General features: G+C 46.4%; 1 protein-coding gene across 2 annotated transcripts in view; it reads left to right on the top strand.

Moving 5' to 3' along the window:
- Positions 1-14,839: 14,839 nt before the first annotated feature.
- Positions 14,840-27,701, top strand: part of vdac3 (voltage-dependent anion channel 3) — a 29,172-nt gene continuing 16,310 nt past the window's right edge. The window contains exons 1-2 of one of the 2 annotated variants that reach the window (XM_080216788.1): positions 14,840-14,946; positions 21,913-21,984. In XM_080216788.1, the coding sequence (XP_080072914.1) occupies positions 21,918-21,984 (67 nt within the window). In that variant the 5' untranslated portion in view covers positions 14,840-14,946; positions 21,913-21,917. The remainder of the gene's footprint in view (positions 14,947-21,912; positions 21,985-27,701) is intronic. The other variant, XM_080216789.1, reaches the window with a different exon arrangement.

Genomic DNA, 27,701 nt, shown 5'->3' with positions numbered 1-27,701 from the left:
TTAAGATTATTGACAATAGAAACTGAGGAGAGATGAGAATTGATTTTCACACAATGAGATGTTATTATCTTAAATGTTTGACCTGAAATGGTGTTGGAAGTAGGGTCAACAGTACCTTTCCGAAGGGAATTAGGTGACTACTTGAAGGGAAAGATTTACAGGGCCGTGAGGATAGAACGGGGGTGTGGAATCACTGCACTGCTGAAGGAGGCCATTCGGCCCATCGAGTCTGCACCAACTACAATCCCACCCAGCCCTTATCCCCGTAGCCCAATGTATTTATCCAGTTAATCCCTCTGACACTAAGGATCAATTTATGTCCAATCCACCTGACCCACACATCTTTGGATTGTGGGAGGAAACCAGAGCAATGGAGGAAACCCACATAGACATGGGGAGAACATGCAAACTCCACGCAGACAGTGACCCAAGCTGGGAATCGAACCTGGATCCCTGGCGCTGTGAGGCAACAGTGTTAACCACTATGCCACCCCATGTAATAATTGGATATTTCTTTCCACACTATCACAGTGTGCTGAATGGCTGCCTGTGCCGTATCGTTCTCTGATTCATTTTGATCATCCTTTTGTTTTTGAACAGAACCCTCAAATCTCATCAGAAGCTGAAGAAACGGAAAGGGGAGATTTAAACTTGATATGGTTTGAACCTACTCTTTGTGAGTCAACCAAGGGAAAACATGCCTGAGCAACAAAGTCCTCCAGTCACAGGTGGGAACACATTGATAGCCTTATCCAACAATGTCGCATTGTTTTTGTGGGACATGAAAGTCACAAATCAAAAAGATGCAATTAAATAGTTTTATGACAGTTTCAACATGGGGCAAAAAGATAATTAATCACCTTGCAAGAGAAGCTGCATCAAACCTCCAGGGGAACTTTGATTTAAGGAGACAGTTATTTCTGGAGATGAAAGTAAATGCAAGGTGAAGATGTTCCATCTTCAGAAAGTGAGCTTTTTACATCTCATTTGAGTCAAAATCAGCTTCTAAAATACAGAGTGCAGTTGATTTGATTTATTGTTGTCACATGAATTGGGATACAGTGAAAAGAATTGTTTCTTGTGCGCTATACAGACAAAACATAGAGTTCGTAGAACATATAGGTGAGAAGGAAAGGAGAGGGTGCAGAAAATAGTGTCGCAGTTACCAATCAGGTGAAGAGAAAGATCAGCTGAATGTTTGATAGGACCATTCAAAAGTCTGATGGCAGCAGGGAAGAAACTGTTCTTGAGTTGGTTGATAGGTGTTTTCGAATTTTCGTATCTTTTTCCTGAAGAACGTGGAAGAGAGTATGTCTGGGGTGCATGGGGCCCTTCGTTATGCTGGCTGCTTTCTCGAGGCAGCTGGAAGTGGAGACGGAGTCTATGGATGGGAGGTGATGGACTGGGTGATGTTCACAACCTTTTGTGGTTTCTTGCAGTGCAGGAGCCATACCAAGCTGTGTTACAACCAGAAAGGGTGTTTTATATGGTGCGTTGTAAAAATTGGTGAGAGTCGTAGTGGAAATGGCAAATTTCCTTAGCCTTCTGAGAAAGTAGAAGTGTTGGTCGCTTTCTGAACTATAGTGTCGGCGTGGAGGGACCAGGACATGTTGTTGATCTTCACTCTGACAGTCTCTGCCTACAGTCTTCGTTGAACAAACTGTTCTTTCAAACCAGAGGGTTATTTTTGCTAGTTTTGATTTAGTAGCATCCCTCTGCCGTTCTCTCTACATTACCTTCCAGAATTTGTCTTCAGTGCTTATATCGTGCCATGATTCCAGGCAAAGGTTCTCGAAGGCATAGCCTGACTCTGTCCTCACCTGATCATCACACATCCACAGTTAGCAGGTGTCTCTGTACTGGATGTTACCACTGACCAGAAATGACCGGACCTGCCATAAAAATACTCTGGCTACAAGAGCAGGTCATAGACTGGGAGATTTGCAGAGAATAACTCACCTCTGATTCTCCAAAGCCTGTCCACCATCCACAAGGCATGAGTCAGACATGTGATGGAATAGTCTCCACTTGCCTGGATGGGTGCAGCTCCAACAACACTCAACAAACATCCAGGACAAAGCAGCTTGATTGGCACCACCTTAAACATTCACTTTCTGCACCATCAATGCACATTGGTGGCACGCTGACATAGTGGTTAGCACTGCTGCCTCACAGTGCCAGGGACCCGGATTCAATTCCCAGCTTGGGTGACTGTCTGTATGGAGTTTGCACATTCTCCCCGTGTCTGCATGGACTTCCTCTGATTTCCTCCCACAGTCTGAAAGACGTGCTGGTTAGGTGCATTGACCCAACAGGCGCCGGAGTGTGGAGACTAGGGGAATTTCACAGTAATTTCATTGCAGTGATAATGTAAGCCTTGTGACTAAAAAATAAACTTTAACTTTAACTTGTGTACCATCTACAACATACACTGCAGTAATTCGCCTTTCCTTCAGCAGCATTTTCCAAACCCGCAACCCCAACCTTCTAAAAGGACAAGGGCAGCAAATACGTGGGAATACCATCACCTTCAAGTTCCTCTCCAAGCAACTCACCACCCTAAATTGGAAATATATTGTTGTACCTTCACTGTCACTGGGTTAAAATCCTGCCATTCTCTTCCTAACAGCACCGTGGGTGTACCTACAACACGTGAACAGCTCAAGAAGCAGTAATTCAAGAAGATGGTTCATCACCACCTTCTCAAGGGCAGTTAGGGAATGAGCAACAACTGCTGGCCTGACAATTACATGTAAGTAACTGTTCACCTGGAAGGACTGTTTGAGACCTTGGAAATCCCTTTTGATTTTTAAGCATGCATCCTAGGAAAGAAGAAAGATTATTTCCATTTAGAATGGAAACAAGAACTAGGGGGAAGAGCCTCAAAATAAGGGGGAGTCAATTTAGAACAGAGTTGAGGAGGTACTTCTTCTCCCAGAGGGTACTGAATCTTTGGAATTCTCTGCCCATTGAAGGAGTGCAGGCGACCTCGCTGAATGTGTTAAAGTCACAGGTAGATAGACTTTTGACCAATAAGGGAATTAAGGGTTATGGGGAGCAGGCGGGTAAGTGGAACTGAACACTATCAGATCAGCCATGATCTTATTGAATGGTGGGGCAGGCTCAAGGGGCTAGATGGCCTACTCCTGCTTCTATTTCTTATGTTCTTATGTTATGTTCTTATTGCCACATGTATTGGGATACAGTGAAAAGTGTTTCTTCAGAAGGAACTCTTCAAATGCAGACAATAAAAATATAACAAAACTTACTCCAACTTATAAATCAAAGAAAGGGTTTAATAAAGAAAATTCATTACTCCAAACTTGGGTTCTCGCCCTGGGTCAATTCAAGCTCCCCACAATTCCCAACAGGTTCTTATTTATAGTGAGTCAGCTGACCATCACATCATTCTGTAATTGGTTCTGTGGTTTACTGGATCAGCTGACACTTAGAGCTTGTTACCATTGGTCACATTACATCCAATACAAAGTTGTTATCAGTTACTTTCTAACAAAAAACATTGTTTCTTTACGCACTATACAGACAAAGCATACCATTCATAGAGTACATAGGGGAGAGGGGAAGGAAAGGGTGCAGAATATAATGTTGCAATTACCGATAGGGTGGAGAGAAAGATCAGCTTAACATATGATAGGTCCATTCAAAAGTCTGGTGGCAGCAGGGAAGAAACTGTTCTTGAGTCAGTTTGTGACCTCAGACTTTTGAATCTTTTTCCTGACGGAAGAAGGTGGAAGAGAGAATGTCTGGGGTGTGTGGGACTCTTGATTATGCTGGTTGCTTTTCCGAGGCAGCAGCAAGTGTCGATGGAGTGGCTGGTTTGGGTGATGTGGTTAAAAAGGGACAGAAATATTGGATCATCCTCCTTCTCAGTCAAAGTTAGGTGGAGAATTGCCAAAAAAATGGAATTGGTGAAAACTACTGGATAAAATGTACAAAAATATAAAGATTAAAGACTTTATGAATTGACGATCTGTAACAGTCGGAACAGTGTGACATTTAGGAGCCTCTTATTCTAGATTGTAGAATCATAGAATCCCCACCGTGCAGAAGGATGCCATTCAGCCCACACCGACCACAATTGCACTCAGGCCCTATTCCCCTAACCACACATATTCACTCTGCTAATCCCTGACACGAGGGGCAAATTTAGCATGGTCAATCAACCTAACCCACACATCTTTGGACTGTGGGAAGAAACCAGAGCACCTGGAGGAAACCCATGCAGACACAGGGAGAATGTGCAAACTCCACACAGACAGTGACCCAAGCTGGGAATCGAACCCAGGTCCCTGATGCTGTGAGGCAGCAGTGCTAACCACTGTGCCGCCCAGTGCTGGATGCTGGAGACCTGGAATAAAACCAGAAAGTGCTCAGCAGATCTGGCACATCTGCAAAGTGAGAAACAGAGATAATGTTTCAGGTCAGTGACCGTGATCAGAACTTGAAATAGTTCAAGCTCATTCAGAAACAGGGGAGGAATGGACCAAAGGGAAGGGTTGTGATGGACTGGTGGCAGGAAAGAACAAATGATGAAAGGATTGTTGGTGTCAGACAAAAGGTGGTGGTAATGGGACAATAAAGAAACAAAACAAGGGTCTAAAGGAAGTTTAAATGGGAATAACCAGAATCATGACCAACAGTTACTGCCCATAAACAAAAGTGGGCACTTGTTTCAATCTGAACTTGAACTCGATCTTGAGGCTGGAAGGTTGTAAAGTGCCTTATCGAAAGATGTCCCTTGCTTGGCCATGCTAAATTCTCCCTCAGTGTTCCCGAAAAGGTGCCCAAGTGTGGTGACTCAGGGATTTTCACAGTAACTTCATCGCTATAGTGTTAATGTAAGCTTACTTGTAACACAAATAAACTTTAAACTTTAAAACTGCATTGAGCTTTACTGGGGAAGTGTAGGAGACTGAAGACCGTGAGGTCAGAGTGGGAGTAGAGCAGAGAATTAAAATTACAGGGCAGTGGAAGATCAGTTTTCCAGACTGAAGGCAGGCATTCTGCAGGACAGTTACCCAATCTGTGTTTGGTCTTAGACCATAAGATCTTAAGAAATAGGAACTGGAGTGGGCCATTCAGCTCCTTGAGCCTGCTGTGCCATTCAGTAGGATCATGTCTGATCTGACATTGCTCATGTCCACTTTCCTGCCCTTTCCCCGTAACCCTGAATTCCTTAACCGATCAAAAATCTATCTCAGTCTTAAACGTACACAATGACTCTGCCCCCACAGCTCACTGCGGCAGGAATTGCAAAGAATCACAACCCTCTGAGAGAAGAAATTCCTCATTATCTCAGTCTTAGATTAGCACCCCTTTATCCTGAGACTTTGCCCTCTGGTCCTAGACTCTTCAATGAACAGAAACAGCATTTACCCTGTCAAACCCCATAAGAATCCCATATGAGATCACCTCTTGTTCTTCTAAATTCCAATGACTGATGTTCCAACTAGTTTAACAGCCAGCGGGAGAGGGAGGAACAGATATGTAGGCAGATTTTGGCAAGGTGTAAAAGTAACAGGGTTGTCGTGTTGAGAGATCTTAACTTCCCCTATATTGGTGCTAGGGACGTGGATAGGGCAGAATTTGTAAGGGGCATTCAGGAGGGCTTCTTGAAACAATATGTAAATAGTTGAACGAGAGAAGGGGCCATACTGATTCCAACATTTTTCCAACAATAGATGTGAAGCTAAGCAGCCTAGAGTTATCCGTTTTTTCACCTCCTTCTTTGAATAGGGGTGTCACATTGACAGTTTTTCAATCCTCCAGTACTTCTCCAGAATTTTTGGAAAATTACAACCAATGCATCCACTACATCTGTAGCTACTTCTTTTAGGATCCTAAGATGCAAGCCATCAGGGCCAGGGGGCTTATCTGCCTTTAGCAGCATTAGTTACTACTTCTCTAGTGATGGCACTTAATTCCTCCCCCATATTCTTTAGTATTAATGGGATGTTCAAAGTATCTTTCACCGTAAAGATAGATACAATATATCTGTTTAACTCCTCTGCATTTCCTTGTTCCCCATGACTCTCTCCCCAAATTTTCTTCATTTCACCTGATAAAGTTGGTGATTCCACATAAACCTGTTGGATTTTAACCTGGTGTTGTGGGACTTCATACTGTACTTAATTGAAACAAGGGCATGTAAGTTACCTGGAAGGAGCGTTTGGGACCTTGGAGATCTCCCTTGATCTCTAAGCTTTAAATGGGCAAAGCACGCATCTATTACTCACTCTGCCACCACCATCCCACACACATACAGGCACACACACTTGCACACACTCAAAATACCATTACTGGTGTGCCGTTTTCCTTGGAGGTACTGAGGAACTGCCATCAAATCAGGCAGCGAAGGGAGAGCGACAGGCTGAAGAGGAAAACATTTGATACAGGTGCTTTTGAGAAATATCAGTAGAGAACATAATAGGACTTGAGATAAAGAAAACTTCAGGAATTGATGGTTTGTGTGCAATTTTGGTCCCCTTATTTGCGAAAGGATATATTGGCCTTGGAGGGAGTACGGAGAAGGTTCACCAGGTTGATACTGGAGATGAGGGGGTTAGCTTATGAGGAGAGATTGAGTAGATTGGGCCTGCACGTGTTAGAGTTTAGAAGGCTGAGGGGTGATCTTATAGAGACATAGAAGGTAATGAAGGCGCTAGATAGGGTAGAGGCAGAGAGATTCTTTCCACTTAGAAAGGAAACAAGAACTAGAGGGCACAGCCTCAAAATAAGGGGGGGTGGAGTCAGTTTAGAACAGAGTTGAGGAGGAACTTCTTCTCTCAGAGGGTAGTGAATCTCTGGAATTCTCTGCCCGTTGAAGCGGTGGAAGCTACCTCGTTGAATATGTTTAAGTCACAGGTAGATAGATTTCTGATAGAGAAGGGAATTAAGGGTTATGGGGAGAAAGTGGGAAAGTGGAACTGATCCACTTCAGATCAGCCATGGTCTTATTGAATGGCAGGGCAGGCTCGAAGGGCTAGATGGCCTAATCCTGCTCCGATTTCTTATATTCTTTTATTCTTATGTTTCAACCTCAGTGTATCCAAGGAAATAGGTGTGGCAATTGGGTTGCATTGGTCATAGTTTTCCCAACTGCTCTTTGTTCAGGAAAGGTGTCCATGGATTGGAAACTTTGCGAGTGTCATTCTGTTACTTAAGAAAAGAGTGAGGGACAAATCAAGTAACTGAAGAGCAGCCAGATTTCAGTAACGTCTCTACAACCATAGAAACCATCACCAGACACTAAGGGCAGAGTTTTACCGGCATGCCCGCCCGAGTTTCATACAATCCTGCCTAAAGCCAATGGAGAATGCCGTTCTCTGGGCCTCGCCTGCCCCCGGAATTTGGGGCAGGCGTGCCGGTAATATTCGGCCAGAATGAGTGAACCCACAGACAAGTATCTGATGACCAATGAGTGACAGGGTAGACCACACCTTACTAATATAGTTGGCTTTTTTTGGAAATTACATTTGTATGGTGAATAGGGGAGTCCCTGTGAAAATGAATGTGTCAAGGGAATTTGACAAGGTCTTTCTTAGTGAATTATTAATGTGAATGGAATTGGAGGCAATGTGACAGAAGTTGGTAGTTAGTTGGGAGACAGGAGACAAAGTGTCGGGATCAATGAGTGTCCCCAGGATTGAGAATTAGGCCTCAGCTATATTTTTAAAAATTCATTCAAGGGACATGGGCATCGCTGGCTGGGCCAGAATTTATTGTCCATCCCTAATTGCCCATGGAGGGCAGTTAAGAGTCAACCACATTGCTGTGGCTCTGGAGTTACATGTAGGCCAGACTGGGTAAGGACAGCAGATTTCCTTCCCCAGAACATTAGTAAACCAGATGGGCTTTTCTGACAAACAAGAACGGTTTCATGGTCATCAGTAGATTCTTAATTCCAGATATTTTTACTGAATTCAAATTCCAACATCTGCCGTGGTGGGATTCGAACCTGGGTCCCCAGAACATTAGCTGAGTTTCTGGATTAATAGTCTAGCGATAAAAACACTACCATCACCTCCGTATTGAAAATATATGACTTAAATGAAGGAATAACTGTATTGTGTATCTTTGCGATGACACAATATTGGAAGGCACAGTAAGAATTGAAGATGGAGTAAGAAGTTAAAGTGTAAAGTATATTTATTAACGTCACAAGTCGACTTACTTTAACACTGCACTGAAGTTACTCTGAAAATCCTCTAGTAGCCACACTCCAACACCTGTTCAGGTACACTGAGGGAGAATTTAGTATGGCCAATGCACCTAACCTACACGTCTTTTGGACTTTAGGAGGAAACTGGAGCACTGGAGGAAACTCACGCAAACACGGGGAGAACATGCAGACTCCTCACGGATAATGACGCAAGCCAGAAATCGAACCCGGGTCCCCGGCACTGTGAGGCAGCACTGCTAACCACTGTGCTACCATGCCGCTGAAGTTCCAAGGAAACAGAGACAGCTCAAGTGAGTGTGCAAAATTACATTAGTTGAAGTTCAATCTGGATAAGTAAGTCCATCCAGCTTGATAAAGGCAAATAAATTTTTTTCTTAATGGTGAAAGACTATTAATTATGGGGATTTTGGAAAGGATTCATCATGCAAAGTTCTCCAATTAACATTAATTGTGTGCAGGAGCCATGAATGATGACTCTATGGTAGCACAGTGGTTAGCAATGCTGCTTCACAGCGTCAGGGAACCGGATTCGATTCCTGGTTTGGGTCACTGTCTGTGTGGAGTCTGCATGTTCTCCCCGTGTCTGCGTGGGCTTCCTCCAGGTGCTCCAGTTTCCTCCCACAGTCCAAGATGTGTGGGTTAGGTGCATTGACCCGAAGAGGCGCTGAGGGAGATTTCACAGAAACTTTTGTGGCAGTGTTAATGTAAGCCTTACTTGTGACTAATAAATAAATAAACAACTGGCATAAGTTACTCCCAGTGTGCTGTGTCCCTAATGCACTTGGGGACATCAACCATGTTCGCTCTATTAATACCAACCACCCACTTGGAGAAATGGAAGATGGTGAGTGGCATAATGGAAGCCCACCATACCAAAATCATACTGGTTTCCCACCAAAGCAAAGATTCCCCTGTCTGGGAGCTTGAAAATTCAGAGAAAACTCTTAAAAGCAGATGTCTAACCAGTATGCACAACATGATTCAATTCTTCTCTTTCCCTCCCCACTCCATCAGTGACAGGACATATTTTCCCATGTCAGAACCTTCTTTGAGTACATTAATGTGTCATTATAAGGCCTGTAAGCTGGAATCATCCCCTGTTAAAAAAATCCATCCATGGATGGCAAAATGGCATGAAGCTTGACTGGTCTCTGAAGGCATGCACTGGCAATGCCTGGGTAGTGCCTGGGCATTTCCAGGAGGTGCCTGGAGGTTACAGGGTTAACTAGTTTGGCTGCCATGTGTGGAAGCGACCCTTAACACTGGTGCCCCAGGTCCTTGAGAGAGAGACAGAGAGAGGAGTTTACTGAGTAATCTTGTCACACCACCTAATAAATGGCAAGACCATCTTGCCTGCAGTGATAGACCCACATTTTCAATAGCTCTTCATACTTGCAAGGTTTTGCTGCTGGTTTGTACATGTATGACAGTATGAACTGAATGGATTTAATTATTTTGTCAATACTGCCCTGTCCTTCGGCAAAGAATTACAGGACACAACACCTATGGAGCATATGATTCTCCTCCAGTGTTAATTTTGGCACAGCACAGGTCTGTTATTTTGGTTCCACCTATGCTGGCCATGTCTTGTAACACATGCTTCTATGTAACAGCTCCATGTTGATTTTATGGGCTTGTCCAAGTAAGGGATGTGAATGCTGAGGAATATAACACTTCTTGGACAGGTGCAGCAATAGTTAGAAAGTGAGTAAATCTCCCTTTACACTGTCCCACCAAATACTTCCAGGACAGGTACAGCACAGGGTTAGATACAGAGTAAAGCTTCCTCTACCCTTTCCCCATCAAATGCTCCCAGGACAGGTACAGCACGGATTACATATAGAGTAAAGCTCCATCTACCCTGTCCCCATCAAACGCTCCCAGGACAGGCACAGCACGGGGTTGGATACAGAGTAAAGCTCCCTCTACACTGTCCCCATCAAACACCCCCAGGACAGGCACAGCACGGGGTTAGATACAGAGTAAAGCTCCCTCTACACTGTCCTCATCAAACACTTGCAGGACAGGTACAGCATGGGGTTAGATACAGAGTAAAGCTCCCTCTACACTGTCCCCAATTAGCACTCTCAAGACAGATACAACACGGTATTAGATTAGAATAAATCCTCTCCACAGTGTCCTATTAAACACTCCAAGCACAGGATTAGATTGAGGTAAAACACCCTCCTCACTATCCGCGTCAAATAATTTTGTCTGTCCTTTCAATAGTTTACTGAAGCGATTCTTTGGACAGGATCCAGAAGTCGAAATGTCAGCTTTTTGTCGTAACCTTGCCGGATAGGGAAAAACGAGGCCCTGAGAGTATCAAGTGAATGTTGTTGAGGAAAGAGGCAGCTCTGGTACAAGATGGCAAGAGGGCACTGGTACAGGACGATGAGAGACAGCATTGCTTCAAAATGGTCAGGTGGCACTGGTAAAGGTGCAGAGGGGCATGCAGAATGCACAGGGCACTGGCACATGATGGTGAGGGACACTGGTGCAGGATGCAAAGGAGTAGATGTTCTAGCTGTATACGTAGTGATTTGGAATAAGCGCTGCCTGTGACCACACTGTGGCTCCAACCCACTGATCTTTCAGCTGAATGAAATGTTGTTTAATACCACTAGGAAAGGAACAAGAAATTGAGAGATAGAATCCCTGCTTAATGCTTGGCCAGAGCTCCCTCTTGTGCTGGGATTGATGCTGTTTTTTTAAAAAACTTTTTTTAATTGCAGGATGGAAGCCATCGGGAGGGTAGCGGGGCTGAGAGGTTACAGAGGCATGGATGACTGCCTGTGAACTGAAGCAGTGTTGGATGTGGGCAATGTTATGGAGTTGCCAGTGTTACAAGTTTGTCACAAAAAATACGATGGCTTTGGTATAATTAGGGACAATCGTGGCTCTTAACTTTACTCCTGAAAGATTTGGCTCTAACTTATACACCTGGTTCAACTAGCTTCCCTTCATCTACCCTTTATACCTTTAATGTAGCCTCCTAGCTTCCAGTACAAATCCAGGCCCCCTTAAATGTTTCTCTCTCCACGGAGGCTGCCTGACCTGCCATGTATTGGCAGCACTTTCTCTTTATATAGAATCATAGAATTACAGAATCATACAGCGCAGAAGAGGCCCTTTGACCCATCAAGCCCACACTGACACATCAGAAACACTTAATTCCCACCTAATCCCATCTGCCAGCAGTTGACCTATAGCCCTGAACGTTATGATGTGGTAAACACAATAAGAAGTCTCACAACACCAGCTTAAAAGTCCAACAGGTTTATTTGGCAACAAATGCCACTAGCTTTCGGGCCTCTGACCCTTCATCAGGTGAGTGGAGAGTTCGCTCCACTTTTAACCCCGTCCAACGCCAGCATCTCCACATCATGTTATGATATGCCCAGTGCTCATCCAGATACTTTTCAAAGGATGTGAGGCAACCCGCCTCCACCACCCTCCCAGGCAGCGCGTTCCAGACCGTCCACCAGCCTCTGGGTAAAAAAAGTTTTTCCTCCAGCCCCTCACTTGAACTGAAGTCCCCGCATGACTTTCCTTCAACGAAGGGACCAGCTCCATTCTGTCCATGTCTCTCATGATCTTGTGCACCTCGATCAGGTCGCCCCCCAGTCTTCTCTGCTCCAACGAAAACGACCCCAGCCTGTCCAATCTCTCTTCATCACTTAAAAGTTCCATCCCAGGCAGCATCCTGGTCAATCTCCTCTACACCCCCTCCAGGACAATCACATCCTTCCTGAAATGTGGCGACCAGAATTGCTCACTGTAGTCCAGCTGTGGCTCCACCAAAGTTCTATACAGCTTCAACTTTTTGAATGGATCTATCTCACATTAAGTTGATCGTTCTCTACACTCTAGCTGTGACTGTAACACTACATTCTGCACTCTCTCCTTTCCTTATCTATGAAAGATATGCTTTGTTTATATAGTGTGCAAGAAATAATACTTTTCACTGTATACCAATACATCTGACAATAATAAATCAAATCAAATTAAATCAAAATCAAACAAGACTTCTCTGCTTCTGTAACCTATGCCTCAATTGATAAAGGCCAGTGTCCCATATGCCTTTTTCACCATCCTTTCTGCCCACATGCCCTTCTGTCTTCAGAGATCTGCGGACAAACATGCCAAGGTCCTTTCATTCATTAAATACTTCCTTGTCAAATTACTCCTTCCAAAGTGTATCACCTCACACTTTTCAGGGTTAAATTCGTCTGCCACTTATCTGCCTATTTAACCATTCCATCTATATCTTCCTGTAGCCCAAAAGACACACCACCTCACTGTTAACCACCCAGCCAATCTTTACGTCATCTGCAAAATCAGTAAATAAATAATTTATAGCCAAGATTCCTGGGGACATGAAGGTAAATATTCATATTGTTAAAACAACTCGACATCCTGCACAACTTTTTGCATTAGAACATTCTGAATTGCAGCCTTTGGAATTTGCAATACTTGTCTTATATTGGACTTGTCTTGAATTTCAGTGAAAACAACCTTTTCTCTCGGGCAGAGTTTCAATCTTTCAATTCCAGGTTCAGTTCTGGCCTCGGGTTACTGTCTGTGCAGAGTCTGCACGCTCTCCCCGTGAAGGCATGGGTTTCCTCCGGGTGCTCCAGTTTCCTCCCACGGTCCAAAGATGTGCAGATTAGGTGAATTGGCCAAGTTAAATTGCCCCTTAGTGTCAGTGAATTGGAAACGTAAATGCATGAGGTTACAGGAATAGGGCCTAGGTGGGATTGTGGTCAGTGGGTCAAATGGCCTTCTTCTGCACTGTAGGGCTTCGATGAGTCCATGGATTCTTTGATTTCAATCTGTGAATTAACACTGGAATGATTGTTGAAATTTGTGAAACATTCTTTACTACATTTGATGTTTTAGTTTTTTTAGTTTATTTATTAGTGTCACAGTAGGCTTACATTCACACCAATGAAGTTACTGTGAAAATCCCCCAGTCGCCACACTCTGACACCAGTTCGGGTACACTGAGGGAGAATTAAACGTGGCCAATGCACCTAACCAGCATGTCTTTCAGAATGTGGGGGGAACAGGAGCACCTGGAGGAAACCCATGCAGAGATGGGGAGAACATGCAGACTCTGCACAGACAGTGACCCAAGACTGGAATTTGAACCCGGGTCCATGATGCTATCCAGCAGCAGTGCTAACCACTGTACCACCGTGCCGTGCCCTCCATTGTGATTTTACAGCCATAGAGTTGTTGGTTACACTGTTCTTATTTACTTTAAGCGTACAAATTTCTTCTAAAGCAACGAAAAGGTAGTTTGTGCATCTCAATTTTTTTTTCTTTCATAGCATCGCAGCTCTTTTGAAAAAATTACCCTCACACCGCTGGGGATGTTAGCATTTATTACCTATCTCTAGTTGCTCTTGTTGACTCCATGAGCTACCATGGAATCATCATGGCACAATGAGGAAATGAGGATCCATGCTGGCTCAGTCAAGGGATCCAGCCAATCCCATTCCCCTGCTCTATTCCCTGGAGGCCTGCAAGTTTATTTCCCTTATTTCCTTAAGAAATCACTTCTTGCCAAAAGATGATTTCTGGCAATTCCTACTTCCTCCTAGGCAGCAACTTCCAGGTCATTTCCACTTAAGTTCTTCTCCTGCGTCTCTTGTTCAAGATATTAAATCCCTCTTCCTTTATCTTTATGCCATGAATAGAATCTCTCTGTCCACCTTCTCACAGTGCTGTTAATAGGGATGATTTTGATTCCCTGTCATTGTAACAGGGGTTTGATGGTTAATGCTCAGTGTGGTGAAGTGGGGTGTGGGATGGGCAGGAGAGTAAAGATCAGCAGTATCAGTAGGCCAAGGATGGATTGAGTGTGGAATGATAGAATCCCTGCAGTGCAGAACCTACATTGAGCCTCTTCTGACATCAATCGCACCAGGCCCTTTTCTGGCAATCCCACACACCTGCTAATCCCCTTGACAGTAAGGGGCAATTTAACATGGTCAATCCACCTAACCTGCACATCTTGAGACACTAAGGGGCAATTTAGCATGGCCAGTCTGCTTAACCTAAACTTCTTTGGACTGTGGGAGGAAACCAGAGCACTTGGAGGAAACACACACAGCTACAGGGAGAATGTGCAAACACCACACAGTCACCAGAGGCCAGAAATAAACTTGGATCGCTGGTGCTCTGAGGCAGCATTGCCAACTCTTTGTGAGCTAGCAGGTTGTAGTTGCCAGTGGGTCAGAAGTGCCAGTGGATGAGAGGTATCAGTGGAGTGTAGTTGCCATTGGGTGAGGGGTGCCAGTGGAATGCAATTGCCAGTGGGTGTGCAGTTGCCAGTGGAGTGCAGGTGCCAGTGGGTGGGAGAAGCCAGTGGAGTGTAGTTGCCAGTGGGTGAGAGATGCCAGAGGTTGAGAGATGCCAGTGGAGTGTAGTTGCCAGAGGGTGGGAAGTTGCCAGTAGGTGAGAGGTACCAGTGGAGTGTAGTTGCCAGTGGAATCCTGACCATACTCACTGACCGAAGGGGATAGTGCAGCTGGAGGCCAGGTTGGGACGCAGCCGGACAACGCAGGCGCACTTTGCAATTCCCGGCCTCCTGGCGCGGCGCAGACGCAATGAGCTGTCTCCGACGTCTGGCGCAGGCGCAGTGCTGTCGGTTATCTCCTTCACGTTGCCCTCTCGGAGCGGCGGCGGCGGCGGCTTGGTGCGGATCCCATCGGCAGGAAATATCGAGGCTGCAGGTAGAAGCGGCGTCACCGGGAAGAGGGAGGGTGTGGGAATACCGGGAGCACACCGCAAGGAGCTGGCGGAGGGAGTGGGCCTGGGCGCGGGGGCCGAGGCCTTGTCCAGACCGAGCCTGGGGTGGGTCCTGCAGCCGCCGTCTCCCGGGTCACTGAGCGGGAGGGTGGGGCCCGCCCACCCGTTCCCTCTCTCAGTTCAAATAGTGGAAATGTAGCCTAGGAATAGAGAGGGACGTGAATCTAATCTTTATTATGTTGTAGCTGCTGAAGCATCTGTTTCTCCCTCACTTTCAGAAGTGACCCCAATATCACCCTGACCATCCCCCTCCAGAATATTGACCTCAATATTACCCTGAACCCCCTCCAGAATATTGACCTCAATATTACCCTGAACCCCCTCCAGAATATTGACCCCAATATTATCCTGACACCACCCCCAGAATATTGACCCCAATATCACCCTGACCCCCCCCCCCGAATATTGATCCCAATATCACCCTGACCCCCCCTGAATATTGATCCCAATATCACCCTGACCCCCCCCCCGAATATTGATCCCAATATCACCCTGACCCCCCCCCCCGAATATTGATCCCAATATTACCCTGACCCCCCCCTGAATATTGATCCCAATATTACCCTGACCCCCCCCCCGAATATTGATCCCAATATTACCCTGACCCCCCCCCCGAATATTGATCCCAATATTACCCTGACCCCCCCCCGAATATTGATCCCAATATTACCCTGAACCCCCCTCCAGAATATTGACCCCAATATTACTCTGACCCCCCCGAATATTGATCCCAATATCACCCTGACCCCCCCCCCGAATATTGATCCCAATATCACCCTGACCCCCCCCCCCCCCGAATATTGATCCCAATATCACCCTGATCCCCCCCCCGAATATTGATCCCAATATCACCCTGACCCCCCTGAATATTGATCCCAATATCACCCTGACCCCCCTGAATATTGATCCCAGAATCACCCTGACCCCCCTGAATATTGATCCCAATATCACCCTGACCCCCCCGAATATTGATCCCAATATCACCCTGACCCCCCCCCCACCGAATATTGATCCCAATATCACCCTGACTCCCCCCGAATATTGATCCCAATATCACCCTGCCCCCCCCCCCCGAATATTGATCCCAATATCACCCTGATCCCCCTCCCGAATATTGATCCCAATATCACCCTGATCCCCCTCCCGAATATTGATCCCAATATCACCCTGATCCCCCTCCCAAATATTGATCCCAATATCACCCTGACCCCCTCCGAATATTGATCCCAATATCACCCTGACCCCCCCCCCGAATATTGATCCCAATATCACCCTGACCCCCCCTCTGAATATTGATCCCAATACCACCCTGACCCACCCCCCGAATATTGATCCCAATATCACCCTGACCCCCCCCCCGAATATTGATCCCAATATCACCCTGACCCCCCCCCCCCCCCCCGAATATTGATCCCAATATCACCCTGATCCCCCCCCCGAATATTGATCCCAATATCACCCTGACCCCCCTGAATATTGATCCCAATATCACCCTGACCCCCCTGAATATTGATCCCAGAATCACCCTGACCCCCCTGAATATTGATCCCAATATCACCCTGACCCCCCCGAATATTGATCCCAATATCACCCTGACCCCCCCCCAAATATTGATCCCAATATTACCCTGACCCCCCCCCGAATATTGATCCCAATATCACCCTGACCCCCCCCCCCGAATATTGATCCCAATATCACCCTGACCCCCCCCCGAATATTGATCCCAATATCACCCTGACCCCCCCCCCGAATATTGATCCCAATATCACCCTGACCCCCCCCGAATATTGATCCCAATATCACCCTGACCCCCCAAATATTGATCCCAATATCACCCTGATCCCCCCTCTGAATATTGATCCCAATATCACCCCGACCCCCCCCCCACCGAATATTGATCCCAATATCACCCTGACCCCCCCCGAATATTGATCCCAATATCACCCTGACCCCCCCCGAATATTGATCCCAATATCACCCTGACCCCCCCGAATATTGATCCCATTATCACCCTGACTGCCCCCCCCCCCCCGAATATTGATCCCAATATCACCCTGACCCCCCTGAATATTGATCCCAGTATCACCCTGACCCCCCCGAATATTGATCCCAATATCACCCTGACCCCCCCCCCGAATATTGATCCCAATATCACCCTGACTCCCCCCGAATATTGATCCCAATATCACCCTGCCCCCCCCCCCCCCGAATATTGATCCCAATATCACCCTGATCCCCCTCCCGAATATTGATCCCAATATCACCCTGATCCCCCTCCCGAATATTGATCCCAATATCACCCTGATCCCCCTCCCGAATATTGATCCCAATATCACCCTGACCCCCCCGAATATTGATCCCAGTATCACCCTGACTCCCCCCGAATATTGATCCCAATATCACCCTGACCCCCCCCGAATATTGATCCCAATATCACCCTGACCCCCCCCCGAATATTGATCCCAATATCACCCTGACCCCCCCCCCGAATATTGATCCCAGTATCACCCTGACCCCCCCCCCGAATATTGATCCCAGTATCACCCTGACCTCCCCCGAATATTGATCCCAGTATCACCCTGACCCCCCCCCCCCCGAATATTGATCCCAATATCACCCTGACCACTCCCCTCCCAGAATATTGACCCCAATATCACCCTGACCACCCCTTCCCAGAATATTGACCCCAATATCACCCTGACCTACTCTTCTCCACAATATTGACACCAATACCACACTGACCCACGCGCCCCAAGAATAATTATCTCCAATATCACCCTGACCCACCCTCCCAAGAATAATGAGCTCCAATATCACCCTGACCCACCCTCCCAAGAGTAATGACCCCAGTATCACTCTGACCACCCCTCTCCAGAATATCGACCCCAGTATCACCCTGACCTACCCCCTCCAGAATATCGACCCCAGTATCACCCTGACCTACCCCCTCCAGAATATCGACCCCAGTATCACCCTGACCTACCCCCTCCAGAATATCGACCCCAGTATCACCCTGACCTACCCCCTCCAGAATATCGACCCCAGTATCACCCTGACCTACCCCCTCCAGAATATCGACCCCAGTATCACCCTGACCTACCCCCTCCAGAATATCGACCCCAATATCACCCTGACCTAGCCCTCCCAAGAATAATGACACCAATATCACCCTGACCTATCCCCGTCCCAAGAATAATGACACCAATATCACCCTGACCTATCCCCCTTCCAGAATGATGACCCCAGTATCACCCTGACCTACCCCAAAGACAAAATTTACTGTTAGGAAATGGGCAACGTTAGATATAAGATCCATCTGCACTGTCTTCCCCATCAAACACCCCCAGAACAGGTACAGCACAGATACAGAGTAAAGCTCTCTCGACACTAATGGCTATCTAACAGAAAGCAGAGAGTTGGAATAAATGGGTGCTTTTCTGGTTGGTAGTTGGTGACTAGTGGCGTGCTGTAGGGATTGGTGCTGGGGCCTCAACTGTTTACCATATACATAGACGATCTGGAGGCAGGGACCCGGTGTAGGGTAACAAAGTTTGCAGATGACACAGAGATGAGTGGGAAAGCAAATTGCGTGGAGGACAGAAAGCCTGCAGTGAGATTTGGATAGGCTAAGTGAGTGGGCAAGGATCTGGCCAACGTTATACTTTGTATAACGTTGGCAAGTGTGAGTTATCCACTTTGGAAGGAATAATAGTAGAACAGACTATTATTTAAATGGTGAAAAATTACAACATGCCACGATGCAGAGAGACCTGGGAGTCCTTGTGCATGAATTGCAAAAACTCAGTCTGCAGCTGCAGCAGATGATCGAGAAGGCAAACGCAATGTTGGCCTTTATCGTGAGGGGGATGGAGTATAAAAGTAGGGAGGTATTGCTGCAAATGTACAAGGTACTGGTGAGGCTGCACCTTGTGTACTGTGTGCAATTTTGGTCCCCTTATTTAAGAAAGGATATATTATCTTTGGAGGGGGTGCAGAGAAGGTTCACCAGGTTGATTCTGGAGATAAGGGGGTTAGCTTATGAGGAGAGATTGAGTAGACTGGGCCTGTACTCATTGGAGTTTAGAAGGCTGAGGGGAGATCTTATTGAGACATAGAAGATAATGAAGGGGGTAGACAGGGTAGAAGCAGAGAGATTATTTCCATTTAGAATGGAAACAAGAACTAGAGGGCACAGCCTCAAAATAAGGGGGAGTCAATTTAGAACAGAGTTGAGGAGGAACTTCTTCTCCCAGAGGGTACTGAATCTTTGGATTTCTTTGCCCATGGAAGCAGTGGAGGCTACCTCGTTAAATGTGTTGAAGTCACAGATAGATTTTTGACCAGTAAGGGAACTAAGGGTTATGGGAGCAGGTGGGTGAGTGGAACTGAACCAGTATCAGATCAGCCATGATCTTATTGAATGGTGGGGCAGGCTTGAGGGGCTAGATGGCTGACTCCTGCTCCCAGTTCTTATGTATACTGTCCCCCATCAAACACTCCCAGGACAGGCACAGCACAAGGTTAAATACAGAGTAATGCTCCCTCGACACTGTCCCCCCCATCAAACACTCCCAGGATGGATACAGTACGGAGTTAGATATAGAGTAAAGCTCCCTGTACACTGCATGAAACACTCCCAGGACGCTTAGAGCATAGGGTTAGAAACAGAGGAAAGCTTCCTTTACACTGTCCCCATCACACACTCCTAGGACAGGTATAGCACGGGGTTAGATATAGAGTAAAGCTCCCTCTACACTCCCCCCTCAGACACTCCCAGGACAGGCACGGTATGGGGTTAGATACAGAATGGTGTTGCCTCCACACTGTCCCCCATTAAACACCGATGGTAGTCGTGATGTGAAGATACCGGTGTTGGACTGGGATAAAACGGAAAGAAATCCCACAACACCAGTTTAAAGTCCAAACAGGTTTACTTGTAGCAAAAGCTGCCAGCTTTCGGGACAGCCTGTCCCTTTGTCAGGTGGCTGGGAGTTCCCATTAAACGCTCCCAGGACAGGTACAGCACAGGGTTAGATACAGAGTAAAGTTGCCTCTATACTATCCCCCATTAAACTCCCCCAGGATAGGTACAGCAATGGGTTAGATCAGAATAAAGCTCCCTCAGAATAAAGCTCCCTCCCATCAAACACTCCCAGGACAAGTACAGCAAGGATTTGGTTCTAATCTGTGTGTGTCTGACTCAGCTTCTGAAGCAACTACTTCATCGAGGCTTCATCCTGAGGCAGTTTGGTTAACATTGACTATTGGTACTGAATGTTAGGCAGTTCTTGGTTGTGTAGCCATGTTAGATACCACATTACTGCCAAACCTTACAGTGAATACAGAGGCACAGATTTGTATCATAAAAGTCTGTTCGAGCTGGGTTTGAACTGGGGGGTCACTACAGTCTTCCAGATATTATTCTGCATTTACTATTTAAATCTGTTGTCACTGGCTGAAACTGTACTATAGTTTGTTCTTGTGACATGGATGTGTGGGATACTCACAGCCTCTGCCGTTTGCCAGTGTGTTTGACTTGGACTTTGATCCCACTGCTGGAATGACTGAACAAGGGCACGCCTGAGTAAAGAGATTTCATGTGCAGACAGAAACTTTCATGCTATTATCTCGGTTACGCTTGGTTTATCATAACTCTTAAAAAAAAGTATAATCATCGCTTGCTAGTTGGTCAGAATATTGAGGCCTGGTAAGGAAGGTGGGTAGCTCGTTGAAATGGCAGAGCACTCAAATGGCTGAGTTCTTGGGAGTAGGCTGTCTTGCCTATTCTGGAGGGTTGAGGTGCTGGAGTTTGATTTGCTGACTCAGTGATCAAACTAACCACTTTTCAGTTGTGAGCAGTGGGCATTGCTCAAGTCGGCCTCCTTTTGAATGCTTGGACACCATTGGGTTTCACTTTAGTGGGGGGAAAGTCCATTTGCTGAGCAGAAAGATTTGCTCAGATATTTTGACCTTAGGCCCATCGCATTATTAGTCCAGCACCGGGGTGGGGTTTAGGTGTGTCAAGTTACCCTGCTGCAAAATGGCGACTTGTAATTATAGCTGCAAGGGTAAAATTATACTGGTGCTGTGTAATGGAAGCACAAATCAGTGACTGGTGTGCAAGAGGCAACTTAATTGAAGTGTTTAATACAGAGCTTTGTTCTGTATGAGTTAATGTGTGCTGCTGCTGCCATACACTGAAGAATCAGCTTTTTATTTTACAAATTGTACTGTTTGGTCACAACTCCCCAGTGTGTTGATTAAGGTTCATTGGCACTGGAATTCAGATGAATGTGGGGGGGGGGTGTCATAGAGACTTAGAAAATTCGAACAGAATTCGACAGGATCGATGCAGGGGAGGATATTCCCGATGAGGGGGTCCAGAACCAACAGTCTGTGCATACAGGGTAGACCATTTAGAATGGAGGTGAGGAGACATTTCTTCACCCGAAGAGTGGTGAGCCTGTGGAATTCATTACCAGCTGATGCCAAAACATTGAATGTCTTCAAGCGGCAGCTAGATATAGCAGTTGGAGCGAATGGCATCAAAGGTTATGGGGAAAAACAGGATTAGGCTATTGAGTTGGATGATCTGCCGTGACAATAAATGGCAGAGCTGTTTCATAGGGCCACATGGCCTCCTCATGCTCCTATCTTCTATGCCAATAGAAGTTGGTCAGTATTGAGAACGATATGATATGTGCCACTCGGAGCATTCAGCTTTGTCAGTCGCTGGGTAGTTGCCTGTTTATCTTAAATTCTGGAGCCTCATGACAAATAATGAACTCACGGGGCGCAGTATTATTGCTGTTGTGACTGGTCAGAATCTCCTGTTGGGCTATGAAGAGTTCTTTTCTTACAGGCCTAATGATTTTGTCTCCTTTCCAAAGACAGGATGTCTGTGCCACCATCATACGCAGACCTGGGCAAATCCAGCAGGGACCTCTTCAACAAAGGATATGGTGAGCAGTCTATTTTGCCCTGTGAATTATTTAGAAACTTGTATCCAAGGTTATGCATGAGCTGGGAATGCCAACAATTTGGTTTTGTAAAGCGATGGATGGAGGCATGAGATCCTTCCATCTGAAAAATAAATGTAATTTGCATTCTTGCAATGCATTAACAAGTAGAATAGAATTCCCTACTGTGCAGAAGGAGGCCATTCGGCCCATCGCATCTGCATCGACCACAATCCTGTCCAGACCCGACTCCCTGTAACCCCATATATTTATCCTGTTAATCCCCAGACAGTAGTCAGTTTACTACGGCCAATCAACCTGACTCACATATCTTTGGATTGTGGGAGGAAACTCGAGCACCCGGAGGAAACCCACACAGACACAGGGAGAACGTGCAAACTCCACACAGACAGTGACTTGAGGTTGGAATTGAACCTGGGTCCCTGGCCCTGTAAGGCACCAGTGCGAACCACTGTGCCACCTGCAAAAGCACCTTTCAAGCCTCATAATGAAGGGCAGCGATTACTCTAAAATTGGAATTTCTAACCCTCGAATACAAATGAAGAGTGGGCTGAATTCCTGACTGTTCCTACATGAATCATTTCAGTTATGCTCCAAGAAAATGCTGCATTGGGGAACCTTTGGGACTGGGTGCACCAGTGACAGTGATGCACCCAGCAGTAGGATCTGATCTGACCTGTCCTAGAAATGATAGCAGTGGGAAAGTCATGACTTCCAATGACTCCCCAGACCAGTTCAGTATGTGTTCTGTGGTGTTCACACACTTGTGGTTCTTGAATTTCAATTTGTTATTGAAGCTCGGGTTTCTAATGTTATTAATCAGCTGTTCATGTAACTGCTTTGTGTAACCAATGACTCTTAACGCCTGTTTTGCGACATCACACAACCTCTCTTTCTGGCCACTTCCTTTGCTACCCAGGAAAAGCTGCTGTAGCTACACGAACTGCAGCTGGACTAATCTTGAAACCTGTTTCATGTTTGCAGAACAGGAGTTAGTCATTCCACCCCATGGAGCTTGTCTCCAGCACCTCATTGGAATTGGCATCTTGATGCTCTTGTTGCCTAGGTAACTGCCTGGCTCCCTTTGAGACAATTCAATTGATTTTGCGTCTGAGACAGTAAATGGAGAACATATTCTTGGACTTGGTATCAAGCAGTTTAAATGGAAAGCAAAGATTTTATCTGTTCCCTAACTTCCCCTTTGAGAGGGAGAAGTGTCGATCAGATTATCCACTAACTTTTTTATTCATTCGTGAAAGATGGGGTGTTGCTGGCTGACCAGCATTTACTGCTCATCCCTATTTGCCCCTTGAGAAAGTGGCGGTGAGCTGCCTTCTTGAATCGCTGCAGTCCATGTGCTGTGGGTTGACCCACAATGCCTTTAGGGAGGGAATTCCAGGATGTTGACTGCGAATGAGCAGCTGGTATATTTCCACACCAGGACGGTGAATGGCTCGGAGGGGAACTTGCAGGTGGTGGTGTTCCCATGTATCTGCTGCTCTTGTCCTTCTAGATGAAGTGATTGTGGGTTTGGAAGGTGCTGTCGAAGGATCTTTGTGAATTACTGCAGTACATCTTGTAGACAGTGTACACTGCTGCTACAGTGTGTCAGTGCTGGAGGGAGTGAATGTTTGTGGATGGGGTGCCCATGAAGCGAGGCTGCTTTGACCTGGATGGTGTCGAGCTTCTTGAGTGTAGTTGGAGTTGCACCCATCCAGGCAAGTGGAGAGTATTCCATCACACTCCTGACTTGTGCCTTTCGTGGGGAAATAGAACCTACCTTGAACCTAAACATTGCCCCTGACTGCAAATACACTAACAGTTCATTTAAGTTTCTGCAAGCCCAGAATATAATGGGTGCCAAAAATAAAATCAAATATTGCTAATGCGGTCTAAACACTGCTCTGGAGTAATTTGATGTTGGTGAAGCCTAGCAATGATTCAGTTTGCACACTCTTAATAACTGGTATCTGAGGACTCCTGTTCATTGATCCCTTTGTTCATCTAGCCCCTGCCGCCACAACACTACCTTATTTAGATTATTCTCCCATTTGACCATTTGGACTGCAGTGGCCATCTCGTCACTCATCTGCTCTATTGAGGTCTTCAGTGATTGGAAGAAGTCTGGTTGCTCGAATATGACAGTCTGCCTTTTTATCCCATTCTTTGTATTCTATACCCATTCCTCTCCCAGCCTAATTCCTATCAAAGCCATGGTTCGACTTAATTTTAGCAAGCATCCTATTGCTGGGATCCTGGTCAAATGGCATTCATTCATCCTGCCCCATGCAACAGTTCAGTCATTTTGCCCTGGTCCTAATGACTACAAAGGTGAGTTGGCTCTCCTTGTATCAGCCTAAACCCCTCCAAATGGTTGCTGGCTCATTCAGTCCCCAACTCTGGGCAGTTTTTCTGCGATTGACATCACATCAATTTTTTCTTCCCTCTAATTTTTCTATTTGCATAGCAGACATCGCACCAAATCTTGCTTTGGTTCTCTTAGATTTTGGTAATTTATTCATCCTTACTGAGAAGAATGGGCAGAAATGTTAAATGAGGGATGATATCCAGGCTTTCTGTGGCTTCGTTTGGGAGAATAAAGCTTTATGCAATTTGGGGAGTGATAGAATCCTACAATACAGAAGGAGGCCATTCAGCCCAGCGAGTCTGCACCAACCACAATCCCACCCAAGCCCTATCCCCATAACCCCATGCATTTACCCTAGCTAGTCCCCCTGTCACTCGGGCATTTTAGCACGGCCAATCCACCTAACCCGCAAAAGTGCAAACTCCAAACAGATGTGATCTTGACGCAAGGACGGGATTGAACCCGGGTCCCCGGTGCTGAGAGGCAGCAGTGCTAAGCACTGTGATAGTTACGACCCTTGGATAGTACTTTATTATTCTAACTACTCAAAATTCTTCGCAGGTGTTATTATTTAAAAAAAGTTCTATTTTGTTTTACAAATGGCATTCCTTTCTTTCCTACATATTTTACCTGCTCTCCTTTGCTCCAGTAATGCTAACAAGGACAAGGTGGTGTTTCCGCCCTGGCTTCTGTTTTCTTGCATTGATAGCTGTCAGCCCCAGGAAGACATATTGGTGTCATTGCTCTTTATCTGAACTCCGAGTGGCAAGGTTCAGTCACCTCCTGCCAGCCTAGGCTCTGCAGTATCACCTTTGATCAGAGAGTGAGGAGAGGGGCTAACTTCCTGCTCCCTGTCCCCTATTTAACAAAAGAATGTCCCAATGGGTAATGAAGCAACTCTCTGTCCTTCCTGACTTTTGAAGGCAGCTGAATAGTGACAGTCTTGGTGTGGCCTTCCTCCTGATTTGTGACATTTGGCCTGAACGTTGACATTGAGAAGGGGAAAGAGGATTAATTTGGACACAATACTGAGCCTGATTGATCAGAGCTGGAGCAGTCGCTGAGTGCTTTATGCTCAGTCAAGGTCACGTGAGACAGTTTCAGGTTCGGTAATTCCTTCCAGTCAGTGGCAGTTGTGCTGATGTAACCATTCCTAATATAGTAGCAGTAGCCTATCTTCTTGCAGAGGGAGATGCTGAGAGTGACGCTTGGCTTTCGATCCATGCTGAGTGACAGTACAAACCATTCATACAAGGCATTCTGTCATTGCAGTCGAGCTCTCCCCTTGCGGTGTTAGAGATTGCCAAGGACTTGGAATTCAGAGGGACTCAGTGGCAGTTTTTGGCTGGAATTGATTTGTGAGCAGAACTTAGCCGGGAAGCCAGACTCTCTACAGAATCCTGTGGTATTTGCAGCATGCACGGTGTATTTTTGTCACTGGGATTTATGTCAGGTGTATCATGCTGTTTACGTGAAATGTGAAAATCATCCCACAGAACTATTCTTGGCTGAGAACGGAGAGAGCAAACCAATGTTGTGTTAGATACTGATAGGATCGAGGCTCTCACTGGGAGTGGGAGCAAGTCGTACGGAAGAATAGACAGCATCGTAACACAATGAGAGTTAGACTTCATCCATTGTCTTGGGCCAACTGATAATTTTGACAAATATATTTCCCCCCCCCACCCACAATTTAAGTGGGAGGCACGGTGGCGCAGTGGTGACCACTGCTTCTTCGTAGCACCAGGGACTTGGGTTCAGTTCTCACCTTGGGTCGTTGTCTGTGTGGATTCTGCACATTCTCCCCTTGTCTGTGTAGATTTCCTCTGGGTGCTCTGGTTTCCTCCCAAAGTCCAAAGGTGTATGTGTTTGTTAGGTGCAGTGGCCATGCTAAATTGACCTTTAGTGTCAGGGAGAATAGTTAGGGTAAATGCATGGGGTCATGGGGATAGGGCCTGGGTTGGATTGTGGTTGGTTCAGACTCGAGGGGCTGAATGGCCTCCTTCACTGTAGGATTCTACTCAACTTCTGCCCTCATTCACTGAGGACACCTCCATTCATAAGAACATAAGAAATAGGAGCAGGAGTAGGCCATCTAGCCCTTCGAGCCTGCCCCGCCATTCAGTAAGATCATGGCTGATCTGTCGTGGCTCAGTTCCACCTTCCCGCCCTCTCCCCATAACCCTTAATCCCCTCTATTATCAAAAACCCATCAACCCGTGTCTTAAAAATATTTAGCGAGGCAGCCTCCACCACTTCAACGGGCAGAGAATTCCAGAGATTCACCACCCTTTGAGTGAAGAAGTTCCTCCTCAACTCCGTTCTAAACCGCCCCCCCTTTATCTTGAGGCTGTGCCCCCTAGTCCTTTTTGAGCGGGAAGAGTCTCTCCACCTCCATCCTATCCATCCCATTCATCATCTTATACGTCTCAATGAGATCTCCCCTCATTCTTCTAAACTCCAACGAGTACAAGCCTAGTTTATTCAGCCTTTCCTCATAGCTCAACCCCCTTAACTCCGGTATCAGCCTAGTAAACCTCCTCTGCACTCCCTCCAAGGCCAAAATATCTTTGCGCAGGTGCGGCGCCCAAAACTGCACACAGTACTCCAGCTGCGGCCTCACCAATGCCCTATACAGCTGCAGCAAGACCTCCCTACTTTTATATTCAATCCCCCTCGCTATGAAGGCCAGCATCCCATTCGCCTTCCTGACCACCTGCTGCACCTGCAAGCTGGGTTTTTGCGACTCATGCACAAGGACCCCGAGGTCCCTCTGCACCGTCGCCTGCTGCAGTTTTTCGCCACGTAAGTAATAGTCCTTCCTACCATTCTTCCTACCAAAGTGGACCACCTCACACTTGCCAACATTAAATTCCATTTGCCATTTCCTGGCCCATTTGCCCAGCCAATCTAGATCCTTCTGCAGACTCTCCACACCCTCCGCACAATTTGCCGTTCCCCCAATCTTGGTGTCATCAGCAAATTTCGACACCCTACACTCGGTTCCCTCCTCCAGATCATCTATATAAATGGTAAAAAGCTGAGGCCCCAGCACCGACCCCTGGGGCACTCCGCTAGTCACCATCCGCCAATCCGAATAGCACCCGTTGACCCCCACTCTCTGCCTCCTATTTGACAACCAATCCTCTATCCATGCTAACACCCTACCCCCAACTCCATATCCCTCGACCTTCTGCAATAACCTCTTGTGAGGTACTTTGTCAAACGCCTTCTGAAAATCCAGAAAGACCACATCCACCGGCTCTCCTCTATCCACCGCCCTAGACACATCCTCATAGAACTCCAGTAAATTTGTCAGACACGACTTCCC

This window comes from Carcharhinus amblyrhynchos, chromosome 34 (genome assembly GCF_965287045.1).
Source record: "Carcharhinus amblyrhynchos chromosome 34, sCarAmb.v2.hapA, whole genome shotgun sequence".
NCBI lineage: Eukaryota > Metazoa > Chordata > Chondrichthyes > Carcharhiniformes > Carcharhinidae > Carcharhinus > Carcharhinus amblyrhynchos.
This window is presented reverse-complemented; position numbering and strand designations above follow the sequence as displayed.